At 40.2% G+C, this 16,573-nt stretch overlaps 1 protein-coding gene across 1 annotated transcript in view; it reads left to right on the forward strand.

Annotated features, from left to right (window-relative positions):
* LOC127214032 (protein arginine N-methyltransferase 7-like) overlaps nucleotides 1-16,573 on the forward strand; it is a 49,113-nt gene that overhangs the window by 12,369 nt on the left and 20,171 nt on the right. The window contains 3 exon segments of the mRNA XM_051174429.1: nucleotides 3,885-4,034; nucleotides 10,913-11,021; nucleotides 13,543-13,655. Of these exon segments, the coding sequence (XP_051030386.1) occupies nucleotides 3,885-4,034; nucleotides 10,913-11,021; nucleotides 13,543-13,655 (372 nt within the window).

A 16,573-nucleotide genomic window follows, 5' to 3' on the forward strand; every position in this document is an offset into this window, starting at 1 on the left:
TTCACTTAACAGGTCCATCAGTATTATCAACATGACAGGATTTATTTTTAAGACTAAATGAATAGCATGTCATTGGGGGGGGATGTATATTAAATTGGTGATGATGACTGCCATTGATCTGTAATCTAGAAAAAAATGTGCAGTCTCTTTTGACCTTGCTTGCTCAGTTTTAAAATGCATATGGTATAGAAGGTAAAAATTGTGAGTCCATAAAATCATATCTGTGGCGGTACCTAAGAGCATATTGTAAGGTACATTGGGCCATCATTGCAGAGTTACATTTCATGTTTTCTTTTTCACATTTTTTTGTTTTGTTTTTCTTTTACCTTTGTTTGGATTGTGGACCAGTCTAGTTGTGATTTTACAATGGGTTTTTTTTTTTTTTTTTTTTTTTTTTTTTTTTTTTGGTGTTGGGCGCTAGCAGATGTGAACAAGGTACATTAATATATGAAAATGTTTTTTGTTTGTTTTATTTTCCAAGACAGGGTCTTTCTGTGTTACAGTTCTGGCTGTCTTGAAACTCACTCTGTAGACCAGGCTGGCCTCAAACTCACAGAGATCTGCCTGCCTCTGCCTCCTGAGTGCTGGGATTAAAGGTGTGTGCTACCACCACCTGGCTCGAAAATGTTTTAATGAATTTCCCACCCCAGTTTTGTTTAAGATTTGTTTATTTTATGTGTGTGAGTGTTCTATCAAGTTTATGCCAGAAGAAGTTATCAGATTTCACTATAGATGGTTTTGAGCTACCATGTAGTTGCTGGGAATTGAATTCAAGACCTCTGAAAGAGCAGCCACTGCTCTTAACCACTGAGCCATCTTTTCAGCCCTCCACTCCTATTTTTAAAGGTAATATTTTAACATGTATTCCATGCTGGCCATGAACTTACTATGTAGCCTAGCTGGCCTCATATCCATGATAGTCCTCTGGCCTTTATTGTTTGAAATGTTTTTAACTCTTTCTTTTTGAGGGACCTACCACCCAGCTCCCAAATAATTCATACGTAGAGGCTTATTCTTAGTTTTGAGTGCTTGACCTTAGCTTGGCTTATTGCTAGCCAGCTTTTCTTAACTTAAATTAACCCATCTACCTTTTCCTCTGGGCTTTTATCTTTCTTACATCTGTATTTCTTACTTTCCTCCTTATTCCGTGGCTGGCTGGCCCCTGAAGTCCTCCTCTCTTTGTTTCCTCATTGCTTTCTCCTATTCAGTTCTCCTATTTTTACTCTCTGCCTGCCAGCCCTGCCTATCCTTGCTCCTGCCTTGCTATTGGCCATTCAGCTCTTTATTGAGACCACAAGGTGTTTTAGACAGGTATAATAACACAGCTTCATAGAGTTAAACAAATGCAGCATAAACAAAAGTAACATACCTGAAAATAATATTCTACCACAGGTCTTAGCTTCTCAAGTGCTGGCATTACAAAGTCCACACTATCACACCCTGCTCTGAAACCCTTTATTTTGTATGCTGTTAATAAAAACAATGATAATGTCTTAGTTACTTTCCTGTTGTTGTGATAAAATACCCAGACAAAAGCCACTTAAAGGCAAAAGGTTTTATTCTGGTTCATAGTTAAAGCTTATGGCGTAGAAAGGATGGGTTAGTTATGGTGATAGGAGTGCAGGTGGTCACATTGAATTCATAGCAAAGAATCACCAGCAAGATGCTCCATGGGTAAAGACTTGCAGCAAAGCTGTACGCAGATAGTGTTCCAACTGTTGGATAAAGGAAAGCCTGCTACAGTTCTCTATGTTGTAGTCAAGATTCTTAGTTTTTATGTTTTTTGGGTTTTTTTTTTTTTTTTTTTGAACACAAGAGTCTCATTGTGCAATACTGGCTGGCCTGGAACTCGCTGTATAGACTGAGTTGACCTCAACTCATATCTGCCTGTCTCTGCCTCTCCAGTGCTGGGATTAAACTCATACACCACCATGCCTGGTGATTTTATTTTATTTTTATTAGTGTGTATGGTGTATATAGATGCATATTCTGTGCAGGTGATTTCAGAGGCCAGAAGAGGGTGCTATATCACTGGAGCTGGAGTTGTATTGTAACTACCCAATGAGGGATTAGCAAGTACTCTTCATTGTTGAGACATCTCCTTAGCCTTAAAAGGACATGCTTTTTTTTTTTTTTTTTTTTTTTTTTTTAACTTTATTTTTATTCCATGTGCACTGGTGTTTTGCCTGTGTGTATGTCTGTGTGAGCATGTTGGATCTCCTGGAACTGGAATTAGAGTCAGTTGTGAGCTGTCATATGGGTGCTGAGAATTGAACCTGAGTACTCTGGAAGAGAAGCCAGTGCTGTTAACCATTGAACTAGCTCTTCAGCCCCTTAAAAGGATGTTCTTGAGCACCTTTGATGTACAGACTATACTAAAGATCTAATTTTTAAGCAAATATCTGAATGTGTTTGCTTAGCTATCTGGGAAAAAGCAGTCCTGGTTTTTGAGTAGACAAATAACATAACATTCTCATCTCATTATTGAGTCTGTGCTTATGAGACTTTCTGATTTTAGTATGACCCATATAGAAAGGGTCCTTCTTACTTCAGAGAGAAGTTGATCAAATGACATCCCATTCAGTCAGCTAACCCAGAAAGATAGCCCACCCCTCTTTTTGTAAGCCTATAATCTATAATCTATCATCAAATTCTACTCATCTTCAGCCCTCATTTACTTGCATTGAGCTCCTCTTATTCCTCTATATGACAACCCAAGGATCACAATTGAGTCAGGTCTTCTACAAAAGTAAGTGCTCTTAACTGATGAGCCATGGTTCTAGCCCCTAATAAGTATATGTTTGACAGTTTGAAGAAATTGTTGAAAATTTTTTTAGAGTACATGCATAATCTTATGTTCCTATTACTGATGTATGAGGTTTCTAGTTTCTTCAAATTTTTGTCAACACTTACTACTTTAGAGGCTGGTATATAGCTCAGTAGTACACTTGTCTAGTGTATGTGAGGTCAACATGTAGTATTTTAAACTTAAAAACAGACAAACAAACAAACAAACAAAAACCAATCCCCAAACCCAAAACCCCTTTTTATCATTGAATTGGCAGGATGAGTTGTAGGTAATGGTACTTGTCTCCAAACCTGAGCCCTGTTTTGTCCCTAGACCTTACATGGTGGAAGGAGAGAACTGACTCCTGCAGATCCTATTTGGATGTACACATATGCCCTATTGTGTGCCCACACATGCCCCAACCCAGACAAATAAATAGTGTGAAACTATTTTAAAAATATTTATTGGGGCTGAGAGATGGCTCTGTGGTTAAGAACACTCCAGAGGACCCAAGTTTGAGTATTTAATGGGAACATACCAAACTAAGTCAATAGAAAGCCCTGATTTAGGACTGACAAAAACTTCCATAAGTTGGCAAGGAAGGTCTGTGAGCTGGTGCTTTCTGAGATGAATGTGTTTGGGTTTGGGTGCTATTCTGAGGAGGCTGGTTGTGGGGTACTGGGAGAAGATGGCCTGGAACCAGCTGCCATTTCTGAAAGGAACCTGATCAGAACTCTTCCGGAAAGGACATGTTTTCTCTCTGCTCCTACCTGTCATTCACCCTCTTAATTTCCTTATTGGCTTTACATACTTAGCAGCTAAAAAGGACAGGGGTTTGCAATTTCCCCAGCATTCTTCAACAGAGAATAGAAGAGTATGGCACACAGAGAATCATTTAGTACAGGGCAGGAGACTGAGTCAGTGATCTTGGAGTCTTGCAGTACCTGTCTAGCTCAGTTGGTAAGTGCTCATGATCTAGGGGCTGGAAAGTACATAGGGTCCAGACTTAAATTGTTGCTGCCAACCATGACTCCAATTCTGTTTTCACTTATTTATAATAAATGTGACATGACAGTTATTTTCCCTTTTTTCTTAGAATATAAAATATTACCAGGGTATCCGGGCAGCTGTGAGTAGGGTGAAAGACAGAGGACAGAAGGCCTTGGTTCTTGACATTGGCACTGGCACAGGTCTCTTGTCGATGATGGCAGTTACTGCAGGTGCTGACTTCTGCTATGCTATTGAGGTAAGCCGTACTGTTTGGGTATGTATCCTATATCTTACATGGGAAGACCTTTAGGTCCTTGAGTTTTCCCTGTCTGTTGACAAACACATACGAAGCATGTGATCAACATCTCCACACCCACACATAGAGATGAGTCAGGGTTCCTTTTTCCAGGAGTTATTTTTCTGCTCAGAAACAGTGATTCTCAGACTTGGTTGTCAGACTCCCTGAGAAGCTTTAAAAAATAGATATGTGGGCTGGAGAGATGGCACAGTGGTCAAGAGCACTCTGTGTTCTTGCAGAGTATCCAGGTTTGATTCCCAGTACCCATATGGTGGCTTATAACCATCTGTAACTACAGTTCCAGGAGACACCCTCTTTAGTTAGACCTCCTCAGGCACCAGGCACACCTGTGATACACAGGCTTGTATATAGGCAAAATAGACATACAATAAAATTGAAAACAAAAAAAAATTGAGATGCTTCTGCTTTGCACTGAGATTTACATTTAAGTGTTTGTCAGGGATGTTGTTCAGTCTCTAGATAATCTATCATGTAGACCTGGTTAAGATCCCTAGTACTACATAAATTGGATGTTGCCCACAGAGATATGACTGCCTCTGCTTCCCCAAGTGCTAGGATTATAGGCGTGTGCTGCTGGGCCTGTTCTTATTTTTCATTTTGAGACAAGGTCTACCTATTTGTCCTTAGCTGGCCTAGAACTCACTGTGTAGACCAGTTTGGCCTCTAATTCATAAACATCCTGGAACTCACGGAGCTCTGCTTGCTTCTGCCCCTCTCCCCAATGCTCTGACTAAAGGCGTGCAACACCATGCCCAGCTCACATCAATATCTGTAAAAGATGAGCCTTAGCTGAAGAGATAGCCTATTGTTAAGAGTGTGTACTGCCCTTGCAGAGGGCCAGAATGAAGTTCACAGCACCCATGGCTGACAGCTCAACTACCAGCCCCAGGGGGATCTAACACCTTTGGCCTCTGTGGATCCTGGCACTTATATGCACATAACCTACAGAGACACATATGCACATAATTTAAAGGCATGTGCCACTACACCTGGCCTGAGTTAGGTATATTTAAGCTGGGATGAGAATAACCTATTTGTGGCTGGCTGGATGGCCCAGAAATTAAGAACAGTTGTTCTTACTGAGTGTTTAGTTCTCAGCACCCACATGGTGGTTCACAACCATCTATAATTTCAGTTCAGGGCATCCAGTGCCCTCTTTTACCTCTACAGGTATTAAGCATGCACATGGCAAAACATTCAAACATAATCAGTAGGCTGGACATGTTGAGATACATTCAATCCTAGCACTTGGGAAAGAACAACAGGAATTTGAAGTCAGTCTGTCCTACATGTGGAGTTCTAGAACAGCCAAGATTAAATAGACACTGCCCCCAAAAATGAACAAACAAACAATAAATAAAATGGTACTTCCATCATGGAGTCAGTTGTGCTAAGGTGTGGGGACCTATTAAGTTCTGAGGTCCTGTTAAAAAGCTCTTCCAGAGGACCCCCTCCTCCAAGTTCAGTTCCCAGTACCCATGTTGGGCTGCTCACAACTACTGGTAACTCCAGCTCAGGGGGAATCTAATACCTCTGGTCTCTGTGGGCACTGCACTCAAACAGACATGCGCATATACACACACATAATTAAAATAATAAAGTGAAATCTTAAAAAAGTCTATTTGCAATTTCCATGATATCAATTCCTGAGATTTGTTGTATATAAAAGGCTGTACTTGTTTTGTATTTCATAACAAAAAGTGTAATGTATTATTCTCAATAGCCAGAAACTGGGACTAACCTAGATGTCTATAAGTAGATAAAGACAAAAAAAGAAGGGCCAGGTGATAGTGGTGCCCACTTTTAATCCCAGCACTCAGGAGGCAAAGTTGGCTCTCGTGTGAGTTTGAGGCCAGCCTGGTTTACAGAGTGAGTTCCAGAACAGCCGAGGCTGTTACACAGAGAAACCCTGTCAGGAAAAAAATCAAAAAAGAAAGAGAAAAAAAAAAAAAAAAAAAGAAAAAGAAAAAAAGAAAAGACAAAACAAACATATTATAGTGGAATTTTGTACAACCATAAATAAAGATGAAATAATGATTTTTAAGCTAGGCATAGTGGTGCTCACTTGTAATCTTAGCACAGGGAGAGAGATGCAAGATGATTAAGGCCACCCTGGGCTACATTTCAGAAACCAAAATAAGCAAACAGTGCCGACCAAAAACCAAAACATGACCAAGGTGTTTGAGCAGATATAAAGAAGTTTATATTTTAGAATGATTACCTTGATAGCTTCAAAGTAAATTTTGTTATCTCTGTTTTACAAATGAAGGAACCAGGACTCAGAATAAAGATTTAAGTCCTACAGTAGTAAGCAAAAGAAGGGCTGGAGATACAGCTCATTAGCATACTTGGCTAGCATGCAAGAAGCTTGATCTTCAGCACTAACAAAACAGTAAATAACAAGTAGAAGCTGAGCATGAAGACAGGTCTCTGGTTTTGGTCCCTAAACATGGATAAAAGGATATGTAGAGGTGGACTTGGTACTCACTTACCAATATATAACTGATAAAGTTACCAATGAGATTGCTCAGGGAGGGAAAAGAGAAGGGCAAATCTTGGAATCATGCTTGATTTCAATGGTAGTCAAGTTCATATAGACAGGAAATGACCCCAGAGGGTAGAGTACCGTGGAAGCCAACAATAGAGTAGATTCATGGAAACCTTGGAAAGGAGGTAATATTCGAGAGGTATAAATAAGAGAAGACTAGCTGTCAATAACCATGTTGCCATTTGATATAATAGGCCTTAATGTGACACGTGGTGTGGTTCTGTCTTAGTCACTTTTCTATTGCTGTGAAGAGACACCATGATAAGGCAACTCTTATAAAGGACAGCATTTAATTGGGGACTTGCTTAAAGAGTCATCATGGCAGAGAGATTGGTGGCTGGCAGTGTGGTGTCAAGAGAAGTAGCTGAGAGCTACATCCTAATTACAAGCAGAGAGATACTGGGTCTAGTGTGGGCTTTTGAACCTTTAAAGCCCACTCCTTAGTGACATACTTCCTCTAACAAGGCCACACCTTCTAATCCTTTCAAACACTGCTACTTCCTGGTGACTATCCCTTCAAACATATGTGCCTATGGGGACCATTCTTAATCAAATCACCACAGTTAGTTACCAAGCACTTGAGGAACGAATTTTTTATTTCATCCCATTTTAATTATATATTGCTATATATTGCTAACAGGTTGAACAGTTTAGGTAGATATCTGCCTAGGTATAAACTAAAAGTTGTTGAATTGGCAATTATTTTTGTTTTTGGAGACAGGGTTTCTTAGTGTAGTCCTGGCTGTCCTGGAACTTGTTCTGTAGGCAAGACTGGCCTCAACTCGAGATTCATCTGCCTCTGGACTTCGGTATTAAAGGCGTACACCACCACACCCAGCTCATTAATGACCTTTAAAATAATTTTTTTCAAGATTTTGTTTTTGATTGTGTCTGTGTGCACATCTAAGTACAGGTACCCATGGAGGCCAGAAGAATGTTAAATCTCCTAGTCTAGTTTGTAAGGCACCCAACATGGCCTCCTGGAAGAGCAGTGTGGGCGTTTAAGCACTGAGCTGTCTTACTAGCTCCTGGTTTATTGTTTTGTTTTTGTTTTTTGGTGTTTTTTTTTAGAGTTTGCTTTTATTTCTGTGTTTGTGCTTGTGTGTGTGTACATGCACGCCCATGTTGTTTCCCACAGAGGCCAGAAGAGGGCATCAGATTGAGTTATGCATACTTCTGAGCTGATTGTTGTGGGTACTGGGAACTGAATCTGGTTTTCTGTAAAGCAGGAAGTGCTCTTAACTTCTGAGCCATCTCTCCTGCCCTTATGAACTTTTTTGTTCTCTGTGATGTACTCTACCTTCCTTTGAAGACTTGTACCTTTATTGGTTGTAGGAGAGCTGCTAAAGAACCACTGGGGTATGTCAGACAGGACAACATGATCTCAGCTTACTTTCTCTTTTAACAGCAAGCAGGCTTTTCCTAGGCATTTCTAGCAAATCTCTTCTTGTATATAAAATTGGTCAAAATGCTTGACAAAGGAAATTTAGTTCCCCTCAAGCTAGATAGATTCACTTGAAAGCATGTCTGTTTCTATACTGCACCACTGCCCCTGTTCTGAAGGAAGGAAGAATGGATGTTGGGAAGTCTATGTCATTGTTCATCTCTGTTCATGGTTGGAATGAGATTGTTGTGTGTTTGATCTGTTTGTGTGTAGGTGGGTGCGTGTATGTAGACATTAGTGTCATCCTCAGACAGTCTTTACCTTATATATAGCTGTAGGGCCTCTTGAACTCACAGCATACCAATTCACCTTGTCCAGCTAAGCAGCTCCCTGCCTTAGCCTTCTGTGTTCTGTGATTACAGAGGACTACTGCACTCACTTAGGCGTTTACATGGGTGATGGAGTTCTGAACTCTGGTCTTATACTCGATTTGGCGCCTTAGTGCCTTAGTTTCATTTTCTGCTGCTATGATAAACTACTTTGACAAAAAGCAATTTAAGGGATAAAAGGTTTGTTTGGTCATGGTTCCAGCTCATGGTCTCTCACTGTGGAGAAGTCAGGGTGTAGGGGACCTGGAGCAACGGTTGAATTAATTCTCAGTCAAGAGAAGAAAGTAATGAGCAATGCATGCACATTTGTGTTTGGCTGGCTTTTTTCTTTCTAGTTAATTCTGGAGCTAGCCCTTAAAATGGTGCTGCTCAGAATTCAGGGTGGGCCTATTCACACAATTAAGAAAAATCTCTCATCTGGGTGGTGAATATGTATGCCTTTAGTCCCAGCACTCAGGAGGCAGAAGCAGGTGAGTTTGACAACAGCCTGGTCTACAGAGCGAGTTAAGGACAGTCAGGGCTACATAGTGAAACCCTGTCTCAAAAGCAAAAGAAAAAAAAAAAAAAAAAAAAAAAAAAAAGAAAATCTCTCACAGACATGTTCACAGGTCACTCTAATCTAGATGATTCTTTTTGAGATGCCGTTTTAAAATGATACTATACTGTGCCAAGTGACAAAATCCATCACACTTCAAATGCCTTACTAGATGAGCTGTCTCTTCAGCTCCAGGAGATCTTGAGCTTTCTTGGTGGACTAGGAGAGAGAGGCTTTGAATGGTCAGAGCTTGAGGCCTTAGGGAAAGGGATGAGTGATAGGTCAAAGGCAGCAGAAAGATTAGATGACACTGAGATTGTGATCACTTTAGAGGTTCAGTCAAAGTGATTGATGAGCACTGAGGGATTGAGGCCAGATACCACATGTGCAAAAAAGCTACATTTTAATAATGATTGTTTTTTTCTTCAGCTGAGTACATAGTCTTTTTCTTTTATTTAAAACATTTATTTATTTATAGTGTTCTGCCTGCATGTATGCCTGCTGCCAGAAGGTATCATTATAAATGATGTGAGCCACCATGTGGCTGCAGGGAATTGAGCTCTGGACCTACCAGTACTCTCCAGAGCCATCTCTCCAGCCCCAAGTACATACATTCTTTCCAAAAGAATATGGCTTTTCTTTGTCATATAAAAACCAAAATCATGTTAATGATAGGGAATAGAGGAAAAGATTTAGAAAAAATAAAAATCTTCCATCTTTTATTTTTTTTTCCTCTTTGTATTTATGAGAGTTCCTGTGTTTTATGGGTTAGAACTGTGACATCCAGACTAGGCAGGTTGAGAATTCAGGGTTAGAGAAGTTAGTGAAGGGCTCAGGGATAGCTTCTGGAAGGAAGACTTTGTGCTTTCCTGTGGGTTGTATTTGTGCGTTAGACACTAGAGTCTTATGTGGGGTTGTATTTGTGCATTAGACACTAGAGTCTTAAGTGGCCCAAGTTGGCCTCAAACTAAGTTACTGTGTAGTTAGGCAATCCTTGAACTCCCGATCCTATCTATACTTCCCAAGTGCTGGGATTATGGGCATGTATCACCATTTCCAGCATCCAGTTGGATTTGATTTGTCAGATGGCATGGGAAAGGTTCAGGCTTGCATATGAATGTTGGGGAGGATCATGTGGGTTAAGAATGGGACATTTGGCTAGGAGAATAAAGTGGTCAACTTTGTGGAGGGTCCCATGTATCACAAGGTAATACAGGCTATGCTTTTAGTCTGGGTCAGTTCTGAAAATGAAGATGGTTTGGCCACACTTTAGCTGTCTTATCTTTGAAGACTAAAGCACATTTTCCAAGGCTTGTGGGATAGCTCTGCTCTTACAGTGTTTAGTAAGGGCAGTGACACCTAATGCCTTTACTAAGTAGTGCAAGATTATTTCATTTCCACTTAGTGGGCATAAAATAGGAACTTGTAAATAATACCTTGAATTTAAACTTTCTTTGTGTGTGTGCAAATGGGGGCTATTGAGACAGGGTTTCATTTTATAGCTCAGTCTTCTAAGTCATGCTGATTCTCCTGCCTTACTATCTTGAATTCTGGGATTAGACATGAGCTAATCACACCTGGCTGAATTTCATCCTTTTATTCATTTTCATGGCACACATTTGGAGACTAAAGCATTTTTAGGGTCAAATTATGGGACCAGCCAGGCATTGGTGGCACATGCCTTTAATCCCATCACTCAGGAGGCAGAGGCCAGCAGATCTCTGTGAGTTCAAGGCCAGCAAGTTCCAGAGTGAGTTCTAGGACAGGCTGCAAAGCAATACAGAGAAACCCTGTCTTGAAAACCAAAACCAAAAATTAATTAATTGATTAATTAACTAATTAATGATGGGGCCTAGCTATGAGTCCTTCAGTGGTAAGTGGGTTTTTGTTCTGTTTTTAAAACATTGCTCATTTTCCCTCTCTGTCACCTCTGCTTTCACCCCCTTCTCTGACTTGCAGGTTTTTAAGCCAATGGCTGATGCTGCTGTGAAGATTGTGGAGAAAAATGGCTTCAGTGATAAGATTAAAGTTATTAACAAGCATTCCACTGAGGTGACAGTTGGACCAGGTGAGAGTTTACCTGTGTGAGAAGCTTTGTGTGAATAGTAGAGCTAATGAAATGTCACAGCAGTCACACACAGGGAAGAAACATTTTGCTTTAAGCAAATTTAAGGTAGTAAGAAAAGTCTTTATAGTCAATAGTGTTAGAACATTCTACATGCTTATTGAAACTTGGAGAGCACATTTAAAACATTTGGGGAAGGGGAAGATGGATAAGCTGTTCTTTATGGCCATTACTCGTTTTTAAGATGTAGTATTTTAGGATTGAAGGATCTATTTAAACTCAGTATTTTAGTTTAGTTTAATTTTGTTATTATCATCATCAAGATCTAATATAGTCCAGGCTGATCTTGAATTGAAATTACAGACAGATAACAGATCACCATATCTGGATTTTTTTCCCCCCACAAAGTAATACACATTACTTTGAGGATGGGAATGTAGCCACTGGTAGAGTACTTGCCTTGGGTTCCTAAGCCCTAGGTTTGATCCCTAAGATCCTAAACTTAGGTATGGGTAATCCCAAGCATTTGGGAAGCTGAGGTAGAAGGAAAGCCATGGATTTCAAGTCAGCCTGAACTACATAGTAATACATACATACATACATACATACATACATACATACATATATATATATATATATTTTTTTTTTTGGTTTTTTTGAGACAAGGGTTTCCCTGTGTAATAGTCCTGGCTGTCCTGGGACTTGTTTGTATGCCAGTCTGGCCTGGAACTCACAAAGATCTGCCTGCCTCTGTCTCCCACGTGCTGGGATTAAAGGTGTGTGTCACCACTGCCTGACACTAATCCCCCCATCTTAACAGGTGGCTTGCTGAAGTGTTTGTTTTATTGAAACAGAATCTCTTTATGTAGCCTACGTTAGCCTGAGACTCACTGGCCTTCTGCTTCTGCCTCCCAGGTGATGGGACTTCTGGTGTGCACTGTCATATCCTATCCCAAGTGGCCTCCTCATTGCCAAGTCAGAAGTCTTCTCTGTTTCCTCCTCTCTAGATGCCACAGTGTTGGTACTTATACATTCCATCTTTCCTAAAACTCTTTCCAGTTCCCAGTGATGTTTCCTAATTTTAGTTTCACTTCTTTTTGTTTTTTTGAGAAAGGCTCTGCTCTATAGCCCTGGCTAGCATGGTACTTACTGTGTGTGGCTTGTTGAATGTTACAGGATTAGAGTTTTAGGATCAGGAAGGATTGAATGCAGAAATACTAACATTGTGTTCTGAGGCCTTAAAATTAGCATCTAAGTTTGGAGCCTGTTGCTTAGATGGATTACCCTGAGTATGTGTGGCAGCTGTTGTTCAACTATCCATTGCATTCATGTGATAAATTGGGACACACCTGCTATAATTAATTACCCTTTCTTTAGGTTCTTCTACACCACCCCCTCATAAATTCACATTCACTTGATAAATACCAGGCTCCAAGAAGTATTTATTAAAATTCACTGGGTCATAAAGCGTTGTTTTTATTTTAATGAACAAACTTGAATGGTAAATCATTTCAAGTCTCATCATCACCTTAAAACGTATTTAGGAGGTAGAATTGTTCTGGTTTGATGATGATTGACAGGGAAGTATCAAGAATTCAGCTGGTGTTTGTTGCTCTTCTTATTGATTTTAAGGTATTGTTCTAGTCATTGAGGTATGGTGACTAGGGCAGTCCTAGACCTGGCAAATGATGCTCCTTTCTGTGCAATATGACAGGGGCTGTTCATTAAGGCAGAGGCTGTCGAGTGTATGGTTATGGGGAGAGGTCAAGGTGGAACAGTGTGTTCCTGCTGGAATTTAACATAGTAATGAGAACGGACACTGTTTCCAAGGCAAGCTATGGAGCTTGCTCTTAATTTCCATGTACTTATACTTAGCTTCCACTTTACTAGATGTATAAGTAAAATGGGCACGTTGAACCCACATATGTGCCATAGGAAATATACTTTTCTAACCTTTGTTCTGTCCCTCATTTTACAGTTGAGGTGACTAACTTGATATGTAGAACCCAGGCCTCCAGGCTAGAAAGTGGTCTCCAGTGAGGTCTGTAGGACTCCAGGCTCAGTCCAGGCTCTCAGCCTCTCTAAACCACTTTAATGCGCCTCTTTTTTTAGTGTCAGCTGTGAAATTTGTCCTCTGTATAGTGAAGATGAGTGGGCTTTGTCTAATGTAATTCATGAACCATTAGAAATGTTTATAGTTAATTCTCCATGATAAATAGCTCTTCCCAAGGTCTATTGGCTCGTTAAAAATTATAATTGTAGTACTAATATTATGTTTTCAAAGTTTAGAAAACAGTTGACAAAAGAATGCCTCCAAACCCAGAAGAGGGTATCAGATCTCCTGGAGCCAGACTTAACAGGGGTTCTGAGTTGCCTGATATGAATGCTGAGTACTGAACTTGGAACTCTGCAAGAGCAGCACGTGCTGTTACCTCTGAGTCATTTCTCTAGCTCCTACTTTTTGATGTAGTATTTTGGATGTATTTGTCGTAAATATATTTCCTACCCTAATGCATATTTTCAGATGGTGACTTGCCTTGTCGTGCTAACATCCTGGTCACAGAGCTGTTTGACACTGAACTGATCGGGGAGGGAGCACTGCCCTCTTACGAGCATGCACATAGGCATCTTGTGCAGGTAAGTGGTCAGAGCCTTCAGAGTGTTACAATTGAAGCTGTTGTACACAGTCACTGCTACACCATGCTCAGTACAGCCCTTCAGAATCTCTCCATACACCTGGACCTCCCTTCAATTCCTGACAGGCATCTAGCTCCAGTGCCAGTGCTGGGAGGGAGAAAACCATCTTCATTGCTGGGTTTCCAGGGCCTGGTGATGGACTCAGAATAAAAGGATGAATGAGGTAGGAGGACAAGGAGGTAGAACAACCGGGTAGTTGAGGGAGACTCTGCAGGTGTCTGTGAAGGGACGGGAGTGCTTCTGCCTTACTCAGCAACTTCACACTCAAATGAAAACAAGTTCTCTTCATCCTGTTTTCTTTAGGGGACCTGGACCCCATGGACAAGGTGCAAATCAGTAGAGGATGTAGGTACATGAATAGATCTTCCAAAACACATATACAGATAAACATACACATACAACACAAACGCAATACATAAAAGCTACACCCATGCTCACAAACATCCATGTTCCCTAGATTCCCTGACATTTGCAAACAGGACAGATAGTTATCTGTATTCCGGGGAATTTGCCCTTTTTAATTTCGAAATGCTTTTCTTATCCCAATAGGGGAGACTTCCCCTCCCTTAGGACTGAGCCTGCAGAGGTGAACAGCTGCTGTTGACAGGTTTGTCAGCTTGTGGTCTTAATCTGCTCTCACATGAGAATAGACAAGTACCCTGACAAAAGTAGATGCCTCTCTGTGGTCCATGCACACCTGGGTCAACTGGGAATTTTTCTGAGGGTTATGTTTGTGTGGAGATTTCACCATAGACCAATCTCTGTTCTTTGTTTAAACTTTGAGAGGGCAAGTAAAGTAGTAAATGGGCTGTCATACATCTATTACATATATGACGCTGCTAATAGTTCTGTACCATTTGAGGATTGGCATCCTCTCTAGGCAACAAACATAGAATACATGCTCCCTCACCATTTTCACGGGGTTGCCGAACCCTACAGGGAGCATCTTACCAAGGAGGACTGCCTAGACTTTAAAAAGGGTGACTGGAAGTTTTCTCATTCTTGATTCTGACAATTCTCCAGAGAATCATGACCAATGGAATGAAGTGCTATCATATTAAAGATAAGTCAGCCATTACAGGATGTGGGTTTGTAATGTAAGACATAAATGGAGTAAAACCTGGACACTTGAATATCTTCCTATTTGACCGCTTAAAGCAACAGTCTATCCTTGTATAGCAGTCTCTTCTTCTGTTCATTTTCACCATGAGGAAAGACTCAGACTTCTGCCACTTGATGCTACACATCCACTAGCTATATGTGATGTCTAGTCTGTATACTATACTACGGTGCTCACAACACTTTGCATTAGTGATGGGGATTGGGTTCTTTGGCAGAAACATTGACAAGTACAGAGAGAGAGAAAGGAAAAAAGGAAGGGAGGAGGAAAGATGAAATAAAAGATAAAGGATGGGAAGTGTGTAGGGGAGCAGGTAGGTTGAGATGAAGAAGCAGTTGAGAAAGGATAAAATGAAAGAAGGACAGATAACTAGGAAAGTTGTATTTCTTTAGTTGGAGATGCATATTCTTATATGTAAGTGCATGTAACAACAATTTTTTATGTCATACTCACATTGGTGTCATACCCTTCCAATTATGATATATATTTACATTGATGATGTTATGTCCCAACAATGATAATGTCATAGTCTTCCAGTTGTGATGTCATGCCAATCTGTTATATCATACCCTTCCAATTGTGATGCTATATATTAACATTGATGTAGTCATACCCTCCCAATTATATATCATAATTTGAATTATAACATCATACATTTATGCTGTCATATCTTTCCTGTTATGATGTCATAGTCTTCTGATTATTGTGTCATGTCATATTTGTGGTGTTATGCCTTTTAATTATGTATTTATATTGATGATGTCATAGCCTGATAATAATGACGCAGAGACTTATTAATTATGAATGCTTTAGCAGGACATTTGTGGCACATGTCTTTAATCCCAACACTCGTGTAACTTGAAAAAGTAAATGACCCAGAGACTTGATATTGGGGTTCAAACTTTAATCTGAATATCAGAAAAGCAAAGCAGCTGGCCACTAGCTTCTTACCTCTACTTCAGGCTGAATGGGCTGATCCTGTCTCTATAAGCTCTCACCAAACCTCAGCTATAACCTCTCCTCAGCTTGGCTGGAGAATGAATGCCTATCTTCAGTGTGGTTGGAGATGAATGCCTCCTACCAAATACTGAAGACACTGCTTCTATGTATACCCCTCTAGTGCTGGGATTAAAGACATGTGATCTCTTACTCTTTTAGATTGATCCAGTCTCGTGTATCCCTGGGTGGTCTTGAACTCAGCGAGATCAGTCTGCCTTCTTAATCCTGACTCCTAAGATTAAAGGTGTATACCACCATCTCCTAGCTTCTGGCTGCTGGGATTAAAGGTGTTTGTCACCACTGACTGATGTCTATAGCTTGAGATTGATTTTGCTTTTCTAAATCCTCAGGCAAGCTTTAGTAAATCATAAATAATGTGCAGAGGCAGGTGGGTCTTTGCGAGTTTGAGGCCAGCCTGGTCTACAGAGTGAGTTCCAGAACAGGCTCCAAAGAGAAACCCTGTCTCAAAAAATCCAACCAAACCAAAAAAAAAAAAAAAAAAAAAAAAAAAAAAAAGACTTGTTACTAACTAGCTTTTATAACTTAAATTAACCCATTGGGGGGCAATTAAAACAATCTTTTTATTTTTTAATTTAATATGGAAAGTTTATTTGCTCAGGATTTTTTTAGATTTATATATTTTATTTTATGTGTGTGTTTTTCTTCCATGTATATAGGTGCACTGTGTGCACGCTCAGTTCCCATAGTGTTTAAACAAGGGCACCTGATCTCGTAGAGC

The sequence above is a fragment of the Phodopus roborovskii genome, unplaced genomic scaffold (genome assembly GCF_943737965.1).
Source record: "Phodopus roborovskii unplaced genomic scaffold, PHOROB, whole genome shotgun sequence".
Taxonomy (NCBI): Eukaryota; Metazoa; Chordata; class Mammalia; order Rodentia; family Cricetidae; genus Phodopus; species Phodopus roborovskii.